General features: G+C 34.7%; 1 protein-coding gene across 1 annotated transcript in view; it reads left to right on the top strand.

Moving 5' to 3' along the window:
• The first annotated feature begins 587 nt into the window (after positions 1 to 587).
• Positions 588 to 18,177, top strand: part of LOC118189814 (uncharacterized) — a 236,973-nt gene continuing 219,383 nt past the window's right edge. Inside the window, exon 1 of the mRNA XM_085812833.1 lies at positions 588 to 1,021. Coding sequence (XP_085668959.1) covers positions 926 to 1,021 — 96 coding nt within the window. The 5' untranslated portion in view covers positions 588 to 925. The remainder of the gene's footprint in view (positions 1,022 to 18,177) is intronic.

Here is an 18,177-nt window from a genome sequence, read left to right on the forward strand (position 1 = left end):
AACTTCCGCAATAATTCATTTCCTCACTTGTATATGGATTTATGACATGTAACATTAGAGCGAAAGATCTCAGATTTCATTGTGATTTCGAATTAATAAATTTAACTCATTGTTATCGATTACCGATAAAATTCACAACAAGAGAATGATTGCACTTGCAGTTCACAAATTTCTCTTATATATATATATATTTTAAGTACATGTCTTAATTATTAATGCTTCAAGCTTGTACCAGAAAATGTAATAGAATGTTTCAAGATGACTGGTTAAACATTCGAAATGCTTCCAATTATCTCTAATTATTAATATAATTAATGCTATTGGTACCCCGTAAAAGTAATGAAATTTTTTCCTTAGCAGTACATGAAATTCTAAAATTTGCTCTAGCTATAAAAGAAAAAGAGTATATATCAATGTTTAAGTTGCTTTGTAAAATCGGAATTTGTACCACCAGCGCTTTCGCGGTTGACCGAAATGTAAACAAAACTCTCCATGTGAGTAGCTCATAGCGCTATTGGTCAAAGGAGCTGTCAGTCTTCTTCTTCGAAGCCACACCCACAGCTTTCATTTTTGGAGACTCGGCGTTGCTGAAGGTTGATCGCGGTGTGGTTCCTAACGCTAGAAGATACAGGGCTCCGCATAACAGCCAGCACGAGAGCCTTGTTCATGAACAGTAATATACATAGTTGCTGTGAAAAAAATCTCACGCGTACTACAGTTGTATAAACATTTGAAAGTGTGTGTTAAAAAGCCCATCGGACCCCCGCAACGCCGTCTCCTATTTTGTTGCGTCTGCTTTGAAGAGGAATTGAATGAACATGAACTGGCCGATTATGTGAAAGTTCGTAGATGCTAGCCTGGTCGTGTTTCTGACCAGGAAAAAAGTACTATTCTTCATTTGTTATGGTAATATTACCGGCAAATAATGATGGAAGATTTATTTGGCTGCATCTGTGAACGTGTAATGTTACTGACTGTCGTCTGCTTTTTGCTCTCATTCCGTGATTTCGCCGAATCAGCTGTAAGTATAATTTCTGAATTTTAATGCAAGCAAGCGATAAATTTATTGTATTTTATGAATTTAATTTTTCTTTTGTTATACCATGGTAAGCGCTGGGTTATATTATGGACTAGAAACTTTATTCCTTTGGTAAAAGAATTTCTTTCCTCCACTTTCCTGGAAAGAGTAATCGATAAACAAAACGCTGAACATTCCACAGCGCTGGTTATCTTTTGCTGTTTGTTTGATGCTACAAATCTTTAACTTCTCGTAAAGTATATATTTGTTAATATGGCGAAGTATATGACGTATACAACGTTAACATTTTGTAAAATGTCAGTATGTATAGTAATAAAATATGCGTCCATCCAAATTAAACAGAAAATATATTTTGATTCTTAACTTTTCTAAAACTATTAATTTTTTAGTTTAATCAATATTTAGCCTTTTATTATTCATTGAACATGAGGCATACTGATTTAGTATTTTCGCGCATAAATGAAGCCTGCGTAATTGTCTGAAACGCTTTTCTAATAGAGATTTGATTCGGCCCCTTTAAGACGACCATCTGCGGTTGTGAGTAGTTTCTATATAGTTCTTTCTTTAAAGATGATCATCTTAAAGAGGTGATATTCAGTATCAGTCTTTATGCGTGTTCTCAGAAATAATAGTCGCTTTCTGAGATGGTCATTATGAGGGAGTTCACTCTATTTCCTGATTATTATCAAACCGCTCAAAAATATTAAGGCTACTTTTTGGCATTATTTTCGCCATAAAATAGTTCTTTTCTGAAAGACGGATATCTTTTTAGATAAATATGGCAGAAAATAATTTCAAATATATTAATATTATATTATAATTTTTTAACATATTATTAAAAGGAATTGTAAAATTTCCATTAAATCCTAAGAAATCGAAAATTTCTTATAATAAATACTTATTTATTAATTGTAAAAAATAATTTAATTAAACACTCATAAATTTATAAACAATTAAGAAATTTCAATTATGAACATAAATTTTTTTATGATAAATAAAGGATAGAAGTTGTTGGAGTTTCCCACTCGAGTTTATTTGCTAATTTAAATTTAATTTTTAAGTTTCTGCTTCCCCTCCTCTTCTTGCTTTCAGTGCAACTTATGCTAAAGATGATAACAGTAGTAAATTTTCTCGACTCTAATTTTGAATCAGTTTACGTCCGTATGTTGCATTATCGTTTATTTTATGGATAATTATTTCTGACAGCATTATAACCCAGAGTTATTTTTCTATCTATTTAAATTAACATTTTTTCTTTTACTCTTAAAAAAAAAAAAACTGTTTATTGATATTTGTAGTTGTTTGTGTTAGCGAAATTTTAAAAGAAACCGAAGTACTAGTGTAGCTGTTCTACTAACTTCTAATTTTAAATTAATTTTTGTTTATAAAAATTATTAATAGTTATTTATAAATACTGTCACCGATTTACATCTCTTAAGGAAACTTTCAGGGCAACTAAAGATTAATTGCAGAATTATAATATATTGCTGTGTGATAATGCCATAAATACTTAGGTTTTTTTTATTCAATAGATGAATAATCATTGATCAACAAGCCATTAATTTGATTCTAGGCAACAAGAAGATTGTGTAAGTTGATCCTAAGAAAAATAATGATAAATATATTTATTGAATGGTTGGTATTATTCGAGTTTAAGAAAGATTAAAATAAACTAGGCGTGTAGTCTGCTATAACTGTTGTTAGGTGACATCTTTTGGTTTAGGTTTTTTAAATTTAGTTGATTACTGCAAAACACTCTACGGCTATCTATCTAAGGGGTTGGTGTATTTAATTATGGTAAAGCACACGAGGGCTATCTGCCTAAGGGGAGGAATGCCTTCGTGGAGGACTTTCTAAGGGAAACTGGCTCGTATACACGTTACACATGGGGAAAACCACGAAAACGCCCATGCAGCCAGCCCGTTCGCGGGATTCGAACCTCGGACCGAACTACCAGTGTTCAGCGACTTTACCGCTCGGCCGCTGGTGGGCTATCTGTCTAAGGGGAGGAATGCCTTCGTGGAAGATTTTCGAAGGGAAACTGGTTCGCATACACTTACGCATGGAGAAAACCACGAAATCGCCCATGCAGCTACCACGTTCACCTGGAATCAAACCCAGGTAGGAACTACCAGTGTTCAGCAATTTTACCCTTCGGCCACTGGTAGGCTGACATCTTTTGAATTCTTCTCGTTTGAAGTTTTAGCTAAACATGTGAAATTTCTATATGGGCCTTAATAGGGGGCTGGTGCTAATGAAGGATTCATATCTGAGGTAATCAAATAACAGCAGAAAAAGGAAATAAGTCCTCACAGACGATTAAAATTATATCCTTGATTAAAATTCGTATGCACGTAATTGTAGAGAGCTATGTATATTCCTTTAATTTTGAGTTTTGATTTATAATAGGCTTTTTATACCTAGATAAATATTTGCAGAGACATTTGTTTCCAAGTTCCGAAATTCTAAAATTCGAAATTTTACATCTCGTAAAATTAAATTTCACATGACCTTAAATTTGACGTTTTCGCATCGAGTGAAAAGTGTTTAAATCATATTAATTTTGGTAATTTTTTCAAAGGAAACTTTGCATATTGCTAATCGTTTTATTTCCCCAAAAATATTTTAATAGGTTAAAGATCAATTTGCTAAGTAGACAATTTTTCATAGAAGGTCCGCATAAAAAGTCCATCTCAAAGTCACTGAGTAAAGGAGAGTGTGTGTGTGTGTGGGGGGGGTTGTATGTGTGTTCCTGTATCGTTTTGGAATCCTTTATTGAAGAAATTTAGTTTTTAGATATTAATCAAATGTATTCATGAACATAACTTCACGAAGAAGATATGGAACTAATTAATCAATATTAGGCTAGTAATTTCATCGCGGGGGGAGGGAGTGAGGAAAGCAAAACTCATGGGACAAGGCAGTTTCACAAGATTGCAGAAAAATTCGCGGAGTAAGACTACATTAATAACTTTTCGAAATCTTTCTATGCAACAATTTATAAAATCTATTAATAAAACTCTGGAATGATCATTTCGACACGAAACAGTAATTTAAATATGTAGCACATAATTAGCTATGCATTATGCACCCGCCAGTTGCCAGGTACCTGACTACTAAACACTGGTATTTCAGTAGGGGCACAAATCCGGCGATCAGGTTGGTTGCATGGTCTTTTCGTTAATTTTTTCTATGTGCAGTGCGGGTACGAGTCATTTTCGCATAGAAAGCCACCCACGAAGGCAGCCATCCTCTTAGGCAGATTGCTGTCGTGGGCTTTCTCATAATCAGATAAGCCAAACTATTCATTATAGCAACATCTTCGAAAATTCGCGGAAGTTCGGGACCAAATTAAATTGCTAAATATTTTCTTTTCTTTATTTCATTTTTTAAATAAATATAAAATTTAACACAGAGAAGTTCATTAACCGAGCACATGATTTAGCTTTGTATTGAAGGCTTTTGCATAATTATAAAGTAATCATAAAATGTTGTACAAATGAGTTTTTCAAAATTTCTTTAGTTTATAAACAATATAAATCTTAATTTAAGACTTTATTTTTAACATTTTTAATGTAAAAAGGCTTTTTTTTTTATTTCATTAGGCTTTTTTCTTTCTTTTTCTTTTTTTTTTTTTTTTTCCAGTAGGAGTAAAAATATGCAAAGCCTTCATCGGGACTCAAACCCTGGGTCTCTCGAATATGCGTTGAGTGTGCTTCCAATTACACCACGATTACATATAGAAAGGAGGAAGAAAATACCCTGTAACTCCTTCTTTGAAAGCGCGACTGGGAATTATGGGACCCAGTCGTCGAATCCTGGTGGTGACGAATTATCGTTCACAACTTTTTAGTTCAGACACGGCTTGTAGTGGTTACCAGGCTTTTCTTAGTCCAAAGAGGCATTTTTTCCAGGACTATTAATTTCGTTTTGGCATTTTGCGTTGATTCATTACAAGCATTGTTTCACTTTTCAAATTGTTGCCACCAAATATTATCGCCCTGTATGTATTACATTTAAAGATATTAAATAATAATGAATCTGCATAAATGTAGGTATATTTTTCGCATTGTGATAAAGCAACGGTACCTAAAGCCATCAAATTTTCAATATCATAAACCTCCTGCGAATTTGGGCATCTGGAAGCCCAAATTTGAAATTTGTTTTATTATCCATTTAATATTCTGTAAAACTGTAATGAATTTTTGATTTACTAACTCAAGAATTTCAAAGCAAGCAATGGCAACGTTGTAAAAAAAAAGGAAAAAAAAAAATTATGTCCAGCGCGCGAGACTGTGTATCGAAAATTTTGAAGATATGCTCATTTTAAAATTATTTTGCGACATTGCTCTTGAACTGAATTTTATGGTTTAAATGCAAAGAATATGATATTTAATAAATAAAGGTAACACACAAAATATTAAAAAAACGCCTTTTTGAATGTAATTTAATATTTGAAACCTTTCCCCCCCCCTTTTTTTTTTTTTCTTTTTGAAGGAGGAGACGCGAAAATTGTACAATGACTCGAACCCTGGATCATCGCGGGCTCATTGAGTATGCTTCCAATAACACCACGAAGGCATGCGGAAAGAAAGGAGAAAATATCTTTAATTATTACATAAATTGATTTCATTTGCATTATTACTGTTAATAACACTAATGCAAAAAATAGTGCTTTTAGAGCAAATGAGCAAATGAATCAAGTCACTGATAGCAGTGAGATAGCATTACTGAGAGGCATCCTTGTCATTTAAACTTTAACATGATTTAACTGAACATTATTATCTAAGTCTCGGCTTTATTGTCTTCAAATAAAGTAATGAATAAACCAGCAATAACGCTTCCCCCCAGACGGGAAAATAGTTAGCGACTCTGGTTGCCATGGCTGAACCAGCGGCCGAGAGGTAATGTTGCTGAACACTGGTAGTTCGGTCCGAGGTTCGATTCTCTCGAACGGGCTGGCTGCATGGGTGTTTTCGTGGTTTTCCCATGTGTAACGTGTATACGAATTAGTTTCCCTTAGCAAGTCCTCCACGAAGGCATACCTCCGTCCGCGTAGTTTCTAAGGGCGGAGCACGTAAATAATAATACAAAAAAGACTAGCTACTGTACCGAAGGACATGGGTTCGAATCCCGGGGAAGGCATGGATGTAAACTATTTGTCCCTTCATAGGAGGCAACGGTGACCCGCATAACAAGTTGTTGAAATAAATCACTGCATATTACCACTTAAGAAACAGTACAGGGAAATCAAGACATGCAGCTCTCCGAAATATAGCGGTGGAGCCACTGGCAGTAACAAGGCTATCTTTGATGTACTTTTTTTTTATTTTCTAAGTAAAGCATGTAGTTAGTGTAATCAGATTAGTTTGACCGATGTGAAACACCGCCACACTTAGCAAACATTTTGCAGATTATTTACATTAATATTCATTTCTTAATGATGGTGTATTACTAAACTCCCAACGAAGTGCTCCGACGTAGTCCTTATAATGGATTTCCTTTTGGGGAGTGAGCACATCAGAATCTTGTCCATCTGAAGGAAAAATTCACTGCAACAACTGCAAGCCTTTCTCCAGTACTGACCTCACACTGGAATTCGGGTGAATATTATTGGATGGGCATCATGTCGTTAGCGCAAGTACAGAAATATCGTTTCTAGAACTTGTATACAATAAAACTCTTGTGGGAAAAGTATCCATGCTTTAAAAATAACGTCATTATTATTGCAACACTAAGGCCTCAACACTATACCATTAGTTACTCGGCTAATCTGTTTTTAATTTGACATTACTAAATCCTATATTGTTAAGCCTGAAGAGATCTCTGATTCTACTTACTCCGTATTTCATATAAAATCTATAATTATTCATTTAATAGCAATTAAACATATATGTACGTATATACAAGCTGATTTGCTGCTTTGTGTACAAACTTCTGCGAGAGGTACGAATCGGGATCAGATAGTTATACGAGGTAAGAGACGCCATTGTCATATGTAAATATGTAAGGAAAGAGCAACACATAAGTGAGTAATATTATTTGTTCATCGAAATGTAAAAATTGCGATATTAAGAAAATCCACAGAAGATGTTCGAAGTGTTGGCCACTAGGTGAACACAAGCCTGATGAAGGCGCCATATTGAATCACGGATATTTTGAAATATCCCGAGTGTCTCTCAGATGGCCGTGGCAAGTACGCAGATGTATACGACAAGCTCCTCACTGCTCGCTGGTGCATCATACATCAAATCTTCTATAAAGCTCCAGAATTTAATAAATTTCAAGGAAAATATGTCCAACTACCGTGTGGACCAATGACTAGAGCCACCATGCCCAATACTTCGTTCTTAAGATTTTGCATTTGAGTGTCACAAACATCATGACTAAAATGAGATGAGGCCTCCATCATGTTAGAACCACATATCATGATGAAGCGAGTGCTGAACTTGTTGGTCATTCAACTGTTCAGGTAAGTCTTCATCTAAAAAAACTTGTAGCACCGTACCCACCCAAACGAATAAGCAAGCGGTACGAGGCTATTAAGTGGTATGCCACAGTGTCAGACCCATGGAGGTAGGAAGTAACCTTACCTTTCTTACCTCTATGGTCGGACCAAACATTTACAGAAAACAGGTGTTGTACTCTTCGTATAGGGCAGGAGATTCCTCAGCACCCATACATACATGGGATCCTTCTCTGGTGAAATGCTTCATCTGTGAATAAAATGGAACTTCGAAAAAGAGGGGTCCACCACACTCTTTCGCAGATACTGGTGAGCAAAACAACCTTCTATGGATAATCATCAGTTTTCAGTAACTGTACTAGCTGCTCATGGTATGGGTGCAATTGGTTCCACTTCAGGATTAATGATTTGTTGAAATCTCGAAGCGAATAGCGATTGTTCGGGTACGAACAGTTAAAATATATTCTGCATGACGCAGCAACATCTTTTCGATTTCAGAGGTCCGTGCCATTGGTCCCACAATTCACGGCACATTTCTTGAAGAAAACCATTTCACTGCAGCTGTGGAAATGTCTGGTGCTTCGAAATACGCCTCATCGGCTATTGCTTCCGGTACAGACGCATAGTGGCTTGTCCGCTTTATATGCTGCATACATATCTGCTAATTCCGCATTTGAGAAATCTTCCATTTTCCTGCCTCAGAGGGCGGTTGCTAAATAACTGTGTGCTTGGATCATTTATCGGTTTTATATAACTCTCGTTATCGCGTTACATTTCCGTTTTCGTTTCTGCATTACTGTATGATCTTAATTCACCTTTTAAGTAATTTACTCTTCTCAGAAGTTTGTACGCATGGTAGAGAATCATTTTTTATATAAATGCTAAAATATGTTAAGATATTTTACAAGGTATTTTCACAATCCTTTCAGCATGTTTTCGTGGTGTAACGGTAGCACACTCGGTGCTTATTTGAGAGATCCAGGTTCGAGTCCCGGCGAGAGCATTGCACATTTTTCACGTTTCCAGCTTTAAAAAAATCTAATGTTTCTAACATCGTCACCACCAAGATTTGGTGATTGTGTCCCGTCGCCCTTTTTTTTAATAAGGTTGTTGTTGTTGCAAGGGGGGGGGGCAAACAAGTTCAGCCATCAGGCCATAACAGAGGCCAACCCATCAAACAATAACGAAGAACAGCGAGCCAGGCATGTTCCACAAAATTATCCAATCAAATCAAAATTCCTATCGCTTCTCTATTCTGATTATTCTCATAATTCTTTAGCTACTTGTTTAAATTTCTCATAATTTTCAAAATTCCCATTAATAGCAAACTGGCGTCTCTGAACTATATCTCCAGTAAAACTACAAGATTCAAGAAAGTTGCAATTATTACCTTTTACTTTACAAAATTGACAGTTTTCATTTCCTTGAAGACCAGGTCTCTTAAAATATGATGGAAATGGTCCGTGACCACTAATAATTTGGTTCATAGCTTTATTATTAAATATCTTTTTCCTTTTATCAGTTTTCAAAAATCTGATATAACCATTATTTATTTCGGATGATTCACAATTTTCTTTCCATTCCACAAATATATATATTAGGTTACAAACGAAAGGAATACGAACTGCCTTTGTGGTGTAACAGTAGCACACTCGGCGCGTATTCGAGAGCTGCAAGTTTGAGTCCCGGCGAGGACATTCCACACTTTTCACATCTCCTTCAAGCAAGCCTAATGACTCTACAATTTTACCATGAATATTTTAGCTCCTGGATTGGTTTATAGTTTATATCATCATTAGTTTGTTTTAGCATAACATACACAAACACACACACATTTATATATATATGAATAATGTATTATTTATGCAATTTCTGAAATATGTAAGTGCCTGTTTTGATGTTTAATCAACAATGTTTATTAATAGTTTTTATTGTAATTTAGGTCTTTAAAGTAAGTGAAGTTAGTCCGTCGAGTTTTATAGCAATGATCTAAATTTCTGGTTAGTTTTCCGTGTTAAAAGATTAGTTATTTAATTTTTTTCAGTAATACTGAAAACAGTCTAGATGGATTTCTTCAAAAGAAAGATCCTTTGTTCATAGCGATCAAGATGCGTTTGTAGGTATTCCCATTAAAACCTCAAATATTAAGCTGGTTCTGATTCTTCCTAATATGGCAACCGCAGATTTCTGGCATGTTTACAAAATCAAGATTTCTGCTTGTGAAAAAGATTCGATATCAAATATAACGTTATTATTATTATTATTATTATTATTGTAGTTGTTTGGTTTAGTTTATTATGGCAAAGTGCGCTATGGCTGTCTGCCTAAGGGAAGTGATACTTTCGTGGAGGACTTCTAAAGGAAACTGGTAATAACGTAAACTCGTAAACACCCTACACATGGAGAAAACCACAATAACGCCCGTGTAGCCAGCCCGCTCGCCTGGATTCGAATCCAGGTAGGAACTATCTTTGTTCAGCGATTTTACCGCTCGGCCACTGGTGGACGAAATAATGTAATTAGAGAAATTCAGAAAGATATGGTTAACAAAAGAAACGTGATTTTGACGAGTGTTAATGACAGTAGATCATCCTCTGAAGAAACGTACTCATGCTTGAGTCAGTTATATTGAAAAGCGTAGATAGTTTTCTGAATGATCGCGCTTTTCAATTTTTAACGTGCGATCTTCTAATATAAAAGAACTCCACCACTTCTAAATCTTTTCTTTTATAGTCATTGTATTCTCTTCAGTTGCAGTTCCAGAAGAAAGTTATAATTTTTTCCCCACTGAGTTCTAAAAGAATTAAAGAAAAAAAATTTAAAAATTTAAGATTATATATTAACTAGATCAATGCAATGCATTTTCACATTTCTTTGTTTATGGATTAGATATCCACTTCTAATTTTAAAAATCTTTGATGTTGAGAAGAAAATTGCGAATTAAAAATATTTTCACTAAAATTCCGATTTCCTATGTTGTGTTTGTTAGGAATGTTTCCTTAGCAAAGTGTTTACCTGCTAAGAGCATTTATGTCTGTTTGGAGACGTCTGCTTTTCCATTTCAGTTGATTTTCTTCACTTAAATTCCGGTATATCAAGTTGCATTTTCACCGATGTAAATCTTCAGCATTCGGAATCAGAAATCGGTCATAAAAACGCTGCATTATACATACGTAATATATAGTAGGGAGACGGAAATTAAAAAAGGACTACAAGATTTAAAAAAAGAAATGCTTGCCCACACGCGTAGCAGAACGTATAATCAAAGTAATGATTGTGCTTCTGAATTCCTGATTTCAGAGTTATATTATTATGTTTTTTTTTTCCTTTCTTTTTACTGTAAAAGAACAAACGTTTGAGATTTATTAACTTCAGTCTTTGAGGGTATGCAAAAATATTTCTTAAATTAAGTGGATTAAAAAAAAAACTAAGGAGAAGTACAATGATAACAGGGTACATTTTTGGAAGTAATCGACATGCAAATAATAATAAATGCATAACCAAAGCAAGTTTTCTTAGTATTTTCTTTATTAAGTTGGTAGGCTTGGCTGTAAAATAAATAAATAAAAGAAATAAGGAATTTAAAAAAAAATCTTCACAAATAATTATAAAATGAAATGCAGGAATTCTTTAGATGTGAAAACGTGACCCAATTAATTCTTTCATTTCTTGAAAAAATATTACAGACAAGCTTGTTTTTACCGAAATATAGAAGTAAATTATACAGCCTTGGTTGTACTGAAATACGAAAACAAAAGACACATTACAGGTGATATCATTTCTAGACATTAACAGTTGTTTAACTCTCATTTTTCTTACTGAATATCATTATTTCAATCAATGCTTTTCGACGCAGTCGATCTTGAAGCAACGCCTTAATTAATCTAAAGATAAGAGAAAATCTGTTTTAAGCAAACTTGTCGTGATGATTTGACTGAGAAATGGATTGATTGTCTTTGATGTGATAATTTGCATTCTCTAGCAGGCCTTTCGGACCACACGCGTTCATAACATTCTTGTAGATTACGTTGGAAACTGAAAAATATTGGACACTTTCCATGATTTGTTACCTACTGTTATTCAACAAGTAGAAATGCAGATTCTTTCCGCTGAAACTCGTAAGAATATATCTGGACCCGAAGTTATTCTACTTAACTTCTCCTGGTTAAGAAAGATTTTGCCGTTTTCCTAACATTTTATTTTTTTATCATATGCGTGATTGTCATTTTGATTAGTGGCAATAAAAAAGCGATACAGAAAATAGGAGGGAAAATTACATTTAAATCGATAAAATGCGATAAATAACATTTACCATTAAGTAAAATTAGAGAGGCAAAGTTTGATGAAATATGGACTTTATAATAAATGGAATACAAAATTCAGTAATTTCTTTGCAACTTTTTCTTATTTGCTAATATATTTAAATAATGCTTAAAGATCAGGCTTCTGTCATATTTTTTAACAATTTTCAAAATGACTTCCGCGTATAAAGGTGTTCAAAAAAGTAAGCTACCATTTATTATCACAATATAATTGCTTTGTCACTGTTAAAAGGTACGTAATATTTATAAAATATGGTTAAATTTCGGTGTATATAAAACCCACTCCACATAAGAAAAAAAGAAAAGAAAAAGAAGACCTCAGAGGTTAAGATAAGGTCTTCGTTTTCCCGCTTTCTCTTGCCTTCTGTCTGATAAACCGCCGTAATTATTAACAGACATCGCCTTTTTATAAGTGTATTACGTCACGACGCGTGCGCTTTCGCTTAATCTCGAGCGTGGGGGTCGTGAGAATGACCTCTTTCCTCTGGCACGATGCATTTCGCCCAATTTTTGAGTCGGGTGCTGGAATATTCCGCTGAAGAAGCGAAACGTATCTATCTATGTCTGTCTGAATGATGAGCGGTTAGTCAGTTACACGTAATCCCCAGCTTTGAGCGTGGGTGGTAAGACACTGGCATAGTGAACTTTAGAAAATGGATTACAGAAGAATTTTCTTAAATTTCTCGAGTTTGTAAACATTGCTGAGAGACAATTTAATTAATTTTCCATTAGCTTGTATATTTTATTATTAAATATTAAATCTAAATTTGTGTTAAAATTGTATACGAATTTAGAAAAGCATGAAAGGAAAGTGAACAGTAGCTGTATTTCTATATATTTGTAAGCTTCTGAAATTTTTTGGGGTTAATAACATCTGATACAATACGATATATATAATTTTTACAGGCAAAGATGCTGACAGTCAAATATAAGATTCTCTTGCTGGTACATTGTACAGTCAAACATGTGGTACCTTCTTGCCTGCTAAATTCTCAATGTCCCAATGCCTGTTGTCAAGCTTTCCCAAGATTCACCTAAAGGGAAACAATCAAGTTTTGTTCATTACTGTGACTTTATCATAATGCAGCAATAGATTTTGTAAACTTAATTAACCTACGATATTCAAAAAACTACTCCCTGTTTAACCTTCCTGTACTTCGAATGTCTTCGCATTTCTTTCAGTTGAAATCTACAGCTCTAAAAAAAACACATAGAATAGGAAAAAAGAAATTAAAAGTTCATTATAATTTGAAGATCATGATTTTTTTTTTAACGTTTAACAAATCCATCGCTCCATGCTGGATCTTGTGGAAAAAAAATTAAATATACAAAATTGATTTAATACCTACACAACCCGGCATCAACTATTTCGCGACCACTAAGTATAAACGCTGTTGACAGAACAGAACAGGGGAAGAAGGGGTAAAAAAGAAAGAAAGAATAAAAAGAAGAGAGAGAGAAACCAGCTCAATCAACAGGTGATTGGCTTAGGAGGTAAACAATTTCCCCAGTGCACTACGGGAACTCTTACTCTAAATTACATATTTTCTCGCTATTTAAATTCTATTTAATTTCCATTGCAGTGAGAATGACAAAAGAAAGATAAATAACAGGAAAGAATTAAAGTAAAAAACAACATGCTATTTAAAACAAATCTTATAAAATTCCGACAGATATTCTTTAAGCTTAATGTGTATTCGCTTGTGTACGTATCCCCACAAAAAAGCTATCACCCATTCTTTTTTTCATTTTCTGCGCAATGTCTAAAAATTTAAATGAGATACCGAAAACGTACAGAGTTAACTTAGTGTTAAATAATTTTGCCCGAACGTAGGTTAAGACTGCTAATATACTGAGCACGTGTAAAGGTAGGCCAAACTATGATGTTCAAGTTAGGTATTTCAGAAACATTTTTCGAATTAGGGTGAGGCTAAAGAGAGGAATTGCTCATTTGTAATAAACATCGTTGTATGTTCTAGTGTTTCATAGAATAAATAAATATTTGAATTACATTTCATGACATTTGGTAATTTCAATCTGAAAATTATCAGATTCTCATCCTATATATTTGTGATTTAACCTGAATAATGAAAAATGGAAATTTCGTTGTTTATGTTTCTTAGTGTTGTTACACTGTCGTTTTATGTTAATCTTGGGGCATTTTGGAATATTCTGTTATTTTGAAAATGCAATACTGCACATATCAAAACTGTTGCTTGATTATCGAAGCTAAACACGTCTAATATTTTGGAATAATTTGAACGCAAGAGCAAGATTTCAATTTAGGTATAAACATAAGAAACAAGATTCATTTTTTAAGTCTTCGTCTAGACCTTTTCCCCCTTCTTTTTAATTTCAAAGTAATATAAAATGAATGGATCTGAATCACTTTATCGTGATTCGGTTAATCTACATGATTGACAAGGTCGATGGAGATCTCAACGCGAATTGTGAATGAAAGATGCGGTAGATGCTCCCAATTCTGGTTATCTCTTTTTAGAAGCTTTCTTAAAATCTTCTTTCAACAGTGTTATCTCGTAGCTCGATATTATCGTCTGCCTACTTGATACTTTGTTCTTTGTTTCCAAAATATCATTAAAGATAACTGTAAGTTTATGAACCGTGCCCTTAGACATTCTCTTGCTCCATTTTTTACAGTTTTAAGAGCAAATAAAATTTTCGCTGTCAGAAAATTATTTCTATTATGTTGTTGCACAAAATATAAATGTGAAAATTTTCACACCGTTGTTTCTGTTGCTGTTGAAAACTGATTTGTCTGATAGGTTGGCATCATTCTTATAAAATTATTTACGATTATATATGCACTCTTAATATCTCTTTCCATATGTTATCTGTACTTAGCCTGTTATAAAAAAAGCTATTTTTCTGGATATTGAGAGGACTTTTCTTCGGACAACCACGAAATTTCGTAGTCTGTCCTAGAAGGCAGTTAAAGTATTTAGTTTAGAAAGTGAAATAAATAAAATAGTAAAACGCTATCCAAACAAGATCACGAAAAGGACGAAAAATATAATTAATTACCCTTATTATGAGAACTGAATATTTCTTCCTGTGTTAAGAACAAAAGAAAAGGTTTATCAATGGAATTTTCTTCTGTGATGCGTCCAGAAAGTTCCTAATTTATATCAAGATATTATTAACTTATCTGATAATTCTGAAGAAATAAAAAAAAAAAAAAAAAAGTACAGAACCATTTTCGAAATCCTTCCGGGTTTTATGACTATTACTGCTAGTGTCTAGGAAACCCTGGAAATAAGCGGTCTATTTTCTTCTTCTTTTTTATACTGTTTTGTCACATACTTATTGTTGCTGTTTGAATTATCAATTTTGTTTATGCGATTAGCTTGCCTAAGAACTGTAATTTGCTATTCTTTCAAATGATCGGACATTTGTAAGTGAATGCATTCTTTGGGAATGGCCAATATCCATCATCCATTTAACTGTTTCACTACCGAGAATGTTGTCTAAGGTGCACCACAGGGAATGACTGAATTTACACCCCGCAGAAAGATAGCTGCTTTTTCAGGTGCTTCGGAATTGCCTTTAACCATCGATATGATTCCCTTACAAATCGCTTAAACTGGAGGAACAGCTGATTAAGAAGTTGTGATACGTCCGTTGTTAATCATCTAGATTTTAATTCTGGTCTTCTTAGCTAGTAGCTCACAACATATAAGTTTTGCAAAACCTTTCAATGAATGTAAGGAAATAATTAACGAACACGAAGTAAAGACTGTCATTATACTTTTATTACTCTGGAAAATTCTTTCGAAGATAAGTTAAAATCCAGAGTCCTAAGATAACTTATGCCTTAAATTTTGTTCGACTTTATTTAATGAAATATTTCGACATTTTTTCTGATGAATTTCCTAGAACATTTAGAGATAATTATAAAAATAAAATTATAGATATATAGCAAATAAAAACGATATAATGCATAAGATCGTTTTGTGTTTATTGGTATCATATCTAATCAATTTCTTTCTCTTAAATAGTTCATATTTAATACAATATCCCGTAGTACAGGTATCCCGTAGTATCTGGTAGTCCAACCGGAATAGTGATTAGCTACGCTGACTGCCGTGCCGAAGGGCTCAGGTTCGAATTTCGGAGAAAGCATGGATGTTTGTAAATGTATATTGTCTGCGCGGTATTTGGCACTCTAAACATGCGGCAAGCCGAAAGTTCTCTCGAGTGGTTAAAGGTAGGGAAAGAGGGGATGGCAGACCCTCGAAGCCTCTCTCTGGAGTGCTCTCAATCAAACGTGGGAGTGGAATTAGGCAAAGTCGTACTGTCACCTGTATGGTGCCTCAGGCTCTTGCCAACGATAGGCTCAATCTTGACCCCTTGCCACAATGAATTTCGTGGGATTGCTCTGATTTCAGAGACCTGATCTGATGTTATTCTTGATCAGGTCGGATAACTCACAGCAACAACACATCTTATATTCATGATATCTGAAATTGACTGTTTTTAATTCAAGAACGCGAGAAATTGAGAAATTATAGCTTTTTTGCTTTAGTATACAAGTGAAATCTTAATTTGAAATTTAACTATTCAAAACCGGTGTAGAAAACAAAATCGTTCTTTTATATTTAAGAAATGAATGTGGTATGTACACTGATGAGCTACAACATTATGACCGCCCCCACATTTTTCAGTGAACTGAATGACGTACAAGCATGTGATTAAGCAGGAATGGTATTCAACTGGTGCAGCAGGAGGTAAGGAATCATTATTGTACTTACTTTTGCGAGTGATAGGAAAGGCTGTTGATATAAGCGAGTTTCATAGAGGGCAGAATGTAATGATCCGAAGACTCGGACTCCGAAATTGCACGACTGCTACGTTGTTCACAATCTGCCGTTATTAGTATTTATGCAAAGTGGATAAATAACGGTGTAACCAGCAGTAGACGCCAAGGAGTTGGACGTCCACTCGTCATCAAAGAAAAACGATGCCGGAGACTGTCTCATCGTCGCCAGACAGTGGTTCAGCTAACAGCCCAATACAAATCAGGTCTAAGTACAAGTGTTTTGAAACACACAATTCAGCGGACACTATTGGATATGGAACAGCGCAACAGACGTTCCCACTCGTATGTCTCTGTTGACCATGCGTCATCGTCAACTACGCCTACAAAGAGACCGGGAACATCGAGCTGGCAGTTTTATCCTTAGGTGCTAACATTAATGTCTGTTGCGACTAATTTGGCAACCTGATCAGTTATGTCACTGCCAAAGATTCCAGCATGAGTGAGTACCCATTGTAGCTTCGGTCTCAGGTTATTGGATAAGGAAACAAAAGTTTTTGAACATGTCTCACGATGGATTTCTACATCGATTTCCTTGAATTGCTTTCAGGCTTGATGCAGAGTCCGTATAGAGGTTGAAGTAGGGACCATCAAAGATGCAGAAGCTTAGTGCTCTTCCAAGGCGGCTAGTTCCGTTTGAAAGACTGCAATGGTTAAGTTTTCTGACCCATGTGTTTATTATGTTTGTGCCATTCAGGATGCAATATTCATTTTGTGTTCCTACCTCTCCTTTGGAACTATTGGTGTAGATAGCCTTTAATGTGGGTGTAGCAGATGCGTTCATTCTATTATAATATCAAAATAACCCAGGTGGCAAGTTGGCGGGGAAATATCTGTATGAATGAATTCACTATTCAAAAGCGTACAATTTACTTTCAATCTGAGGATGTACTAGGTGGTGCATCATTTCTAGGTCACTAAATGTAGAAGAATATCCTCAAGAGCGTTCACAACTTTGGTAGATGAAGTACGGTAACCTCAGCAGATGCTCAAGAGAAAAGCGCGTAGCACTGTTTTATGATAACAGTTTATGTGAGCTGTTTGTTCCCCATGTTAAAGCTCCATGTAGGCTATCCTTTCTGCTACAATCTGACACTGGTTGTCGTGGTCATTGAGTTTGCCAAGTCACTCCATATCACCCAATTTTTGGTCATAATTGCCTTTGGATATGAGAAAAGTTTTAACACTCGACTTCATTCCGTCAATCTTGTTAAAACCTTTCCTCGACTCAGCCACCTTACCATCGCGTGGTAAATTATATCATACTCGATATCTATCTCATCAAGCAAAGCTTTAAAAAAAGTCGATGTTTCAAAGGCTGTACTCGTGCAGTGTCTCGTACAGTCCGTAAAATTTACAGTGCCTACAATAACAGTCATTACGTGATTGAGGTTGAGTATTTTAGCGGCCAAATTTACACGTTAAATAATGCAGTGATAGGAATTAAATTTGTAAAATTTGTCATCCTTCTTACAGAGCTCAATAAACACAGTATTATTCCCGATCATTAGTCGGT

Source organism: Stegodyphus dumicola, chromosome 3 (assembly GCF_044657685.1).
Source record: "Stegodyphus dumicola isolate Sdum_Otavi_A_Nest chromosome 3, ASM4465768v1".
NCBI lineage: Eukaryota > Metazoa > Arthropoda > Arachnida > Araneae > Eresidae > Stegodyphus > Stegodyphus dumicola.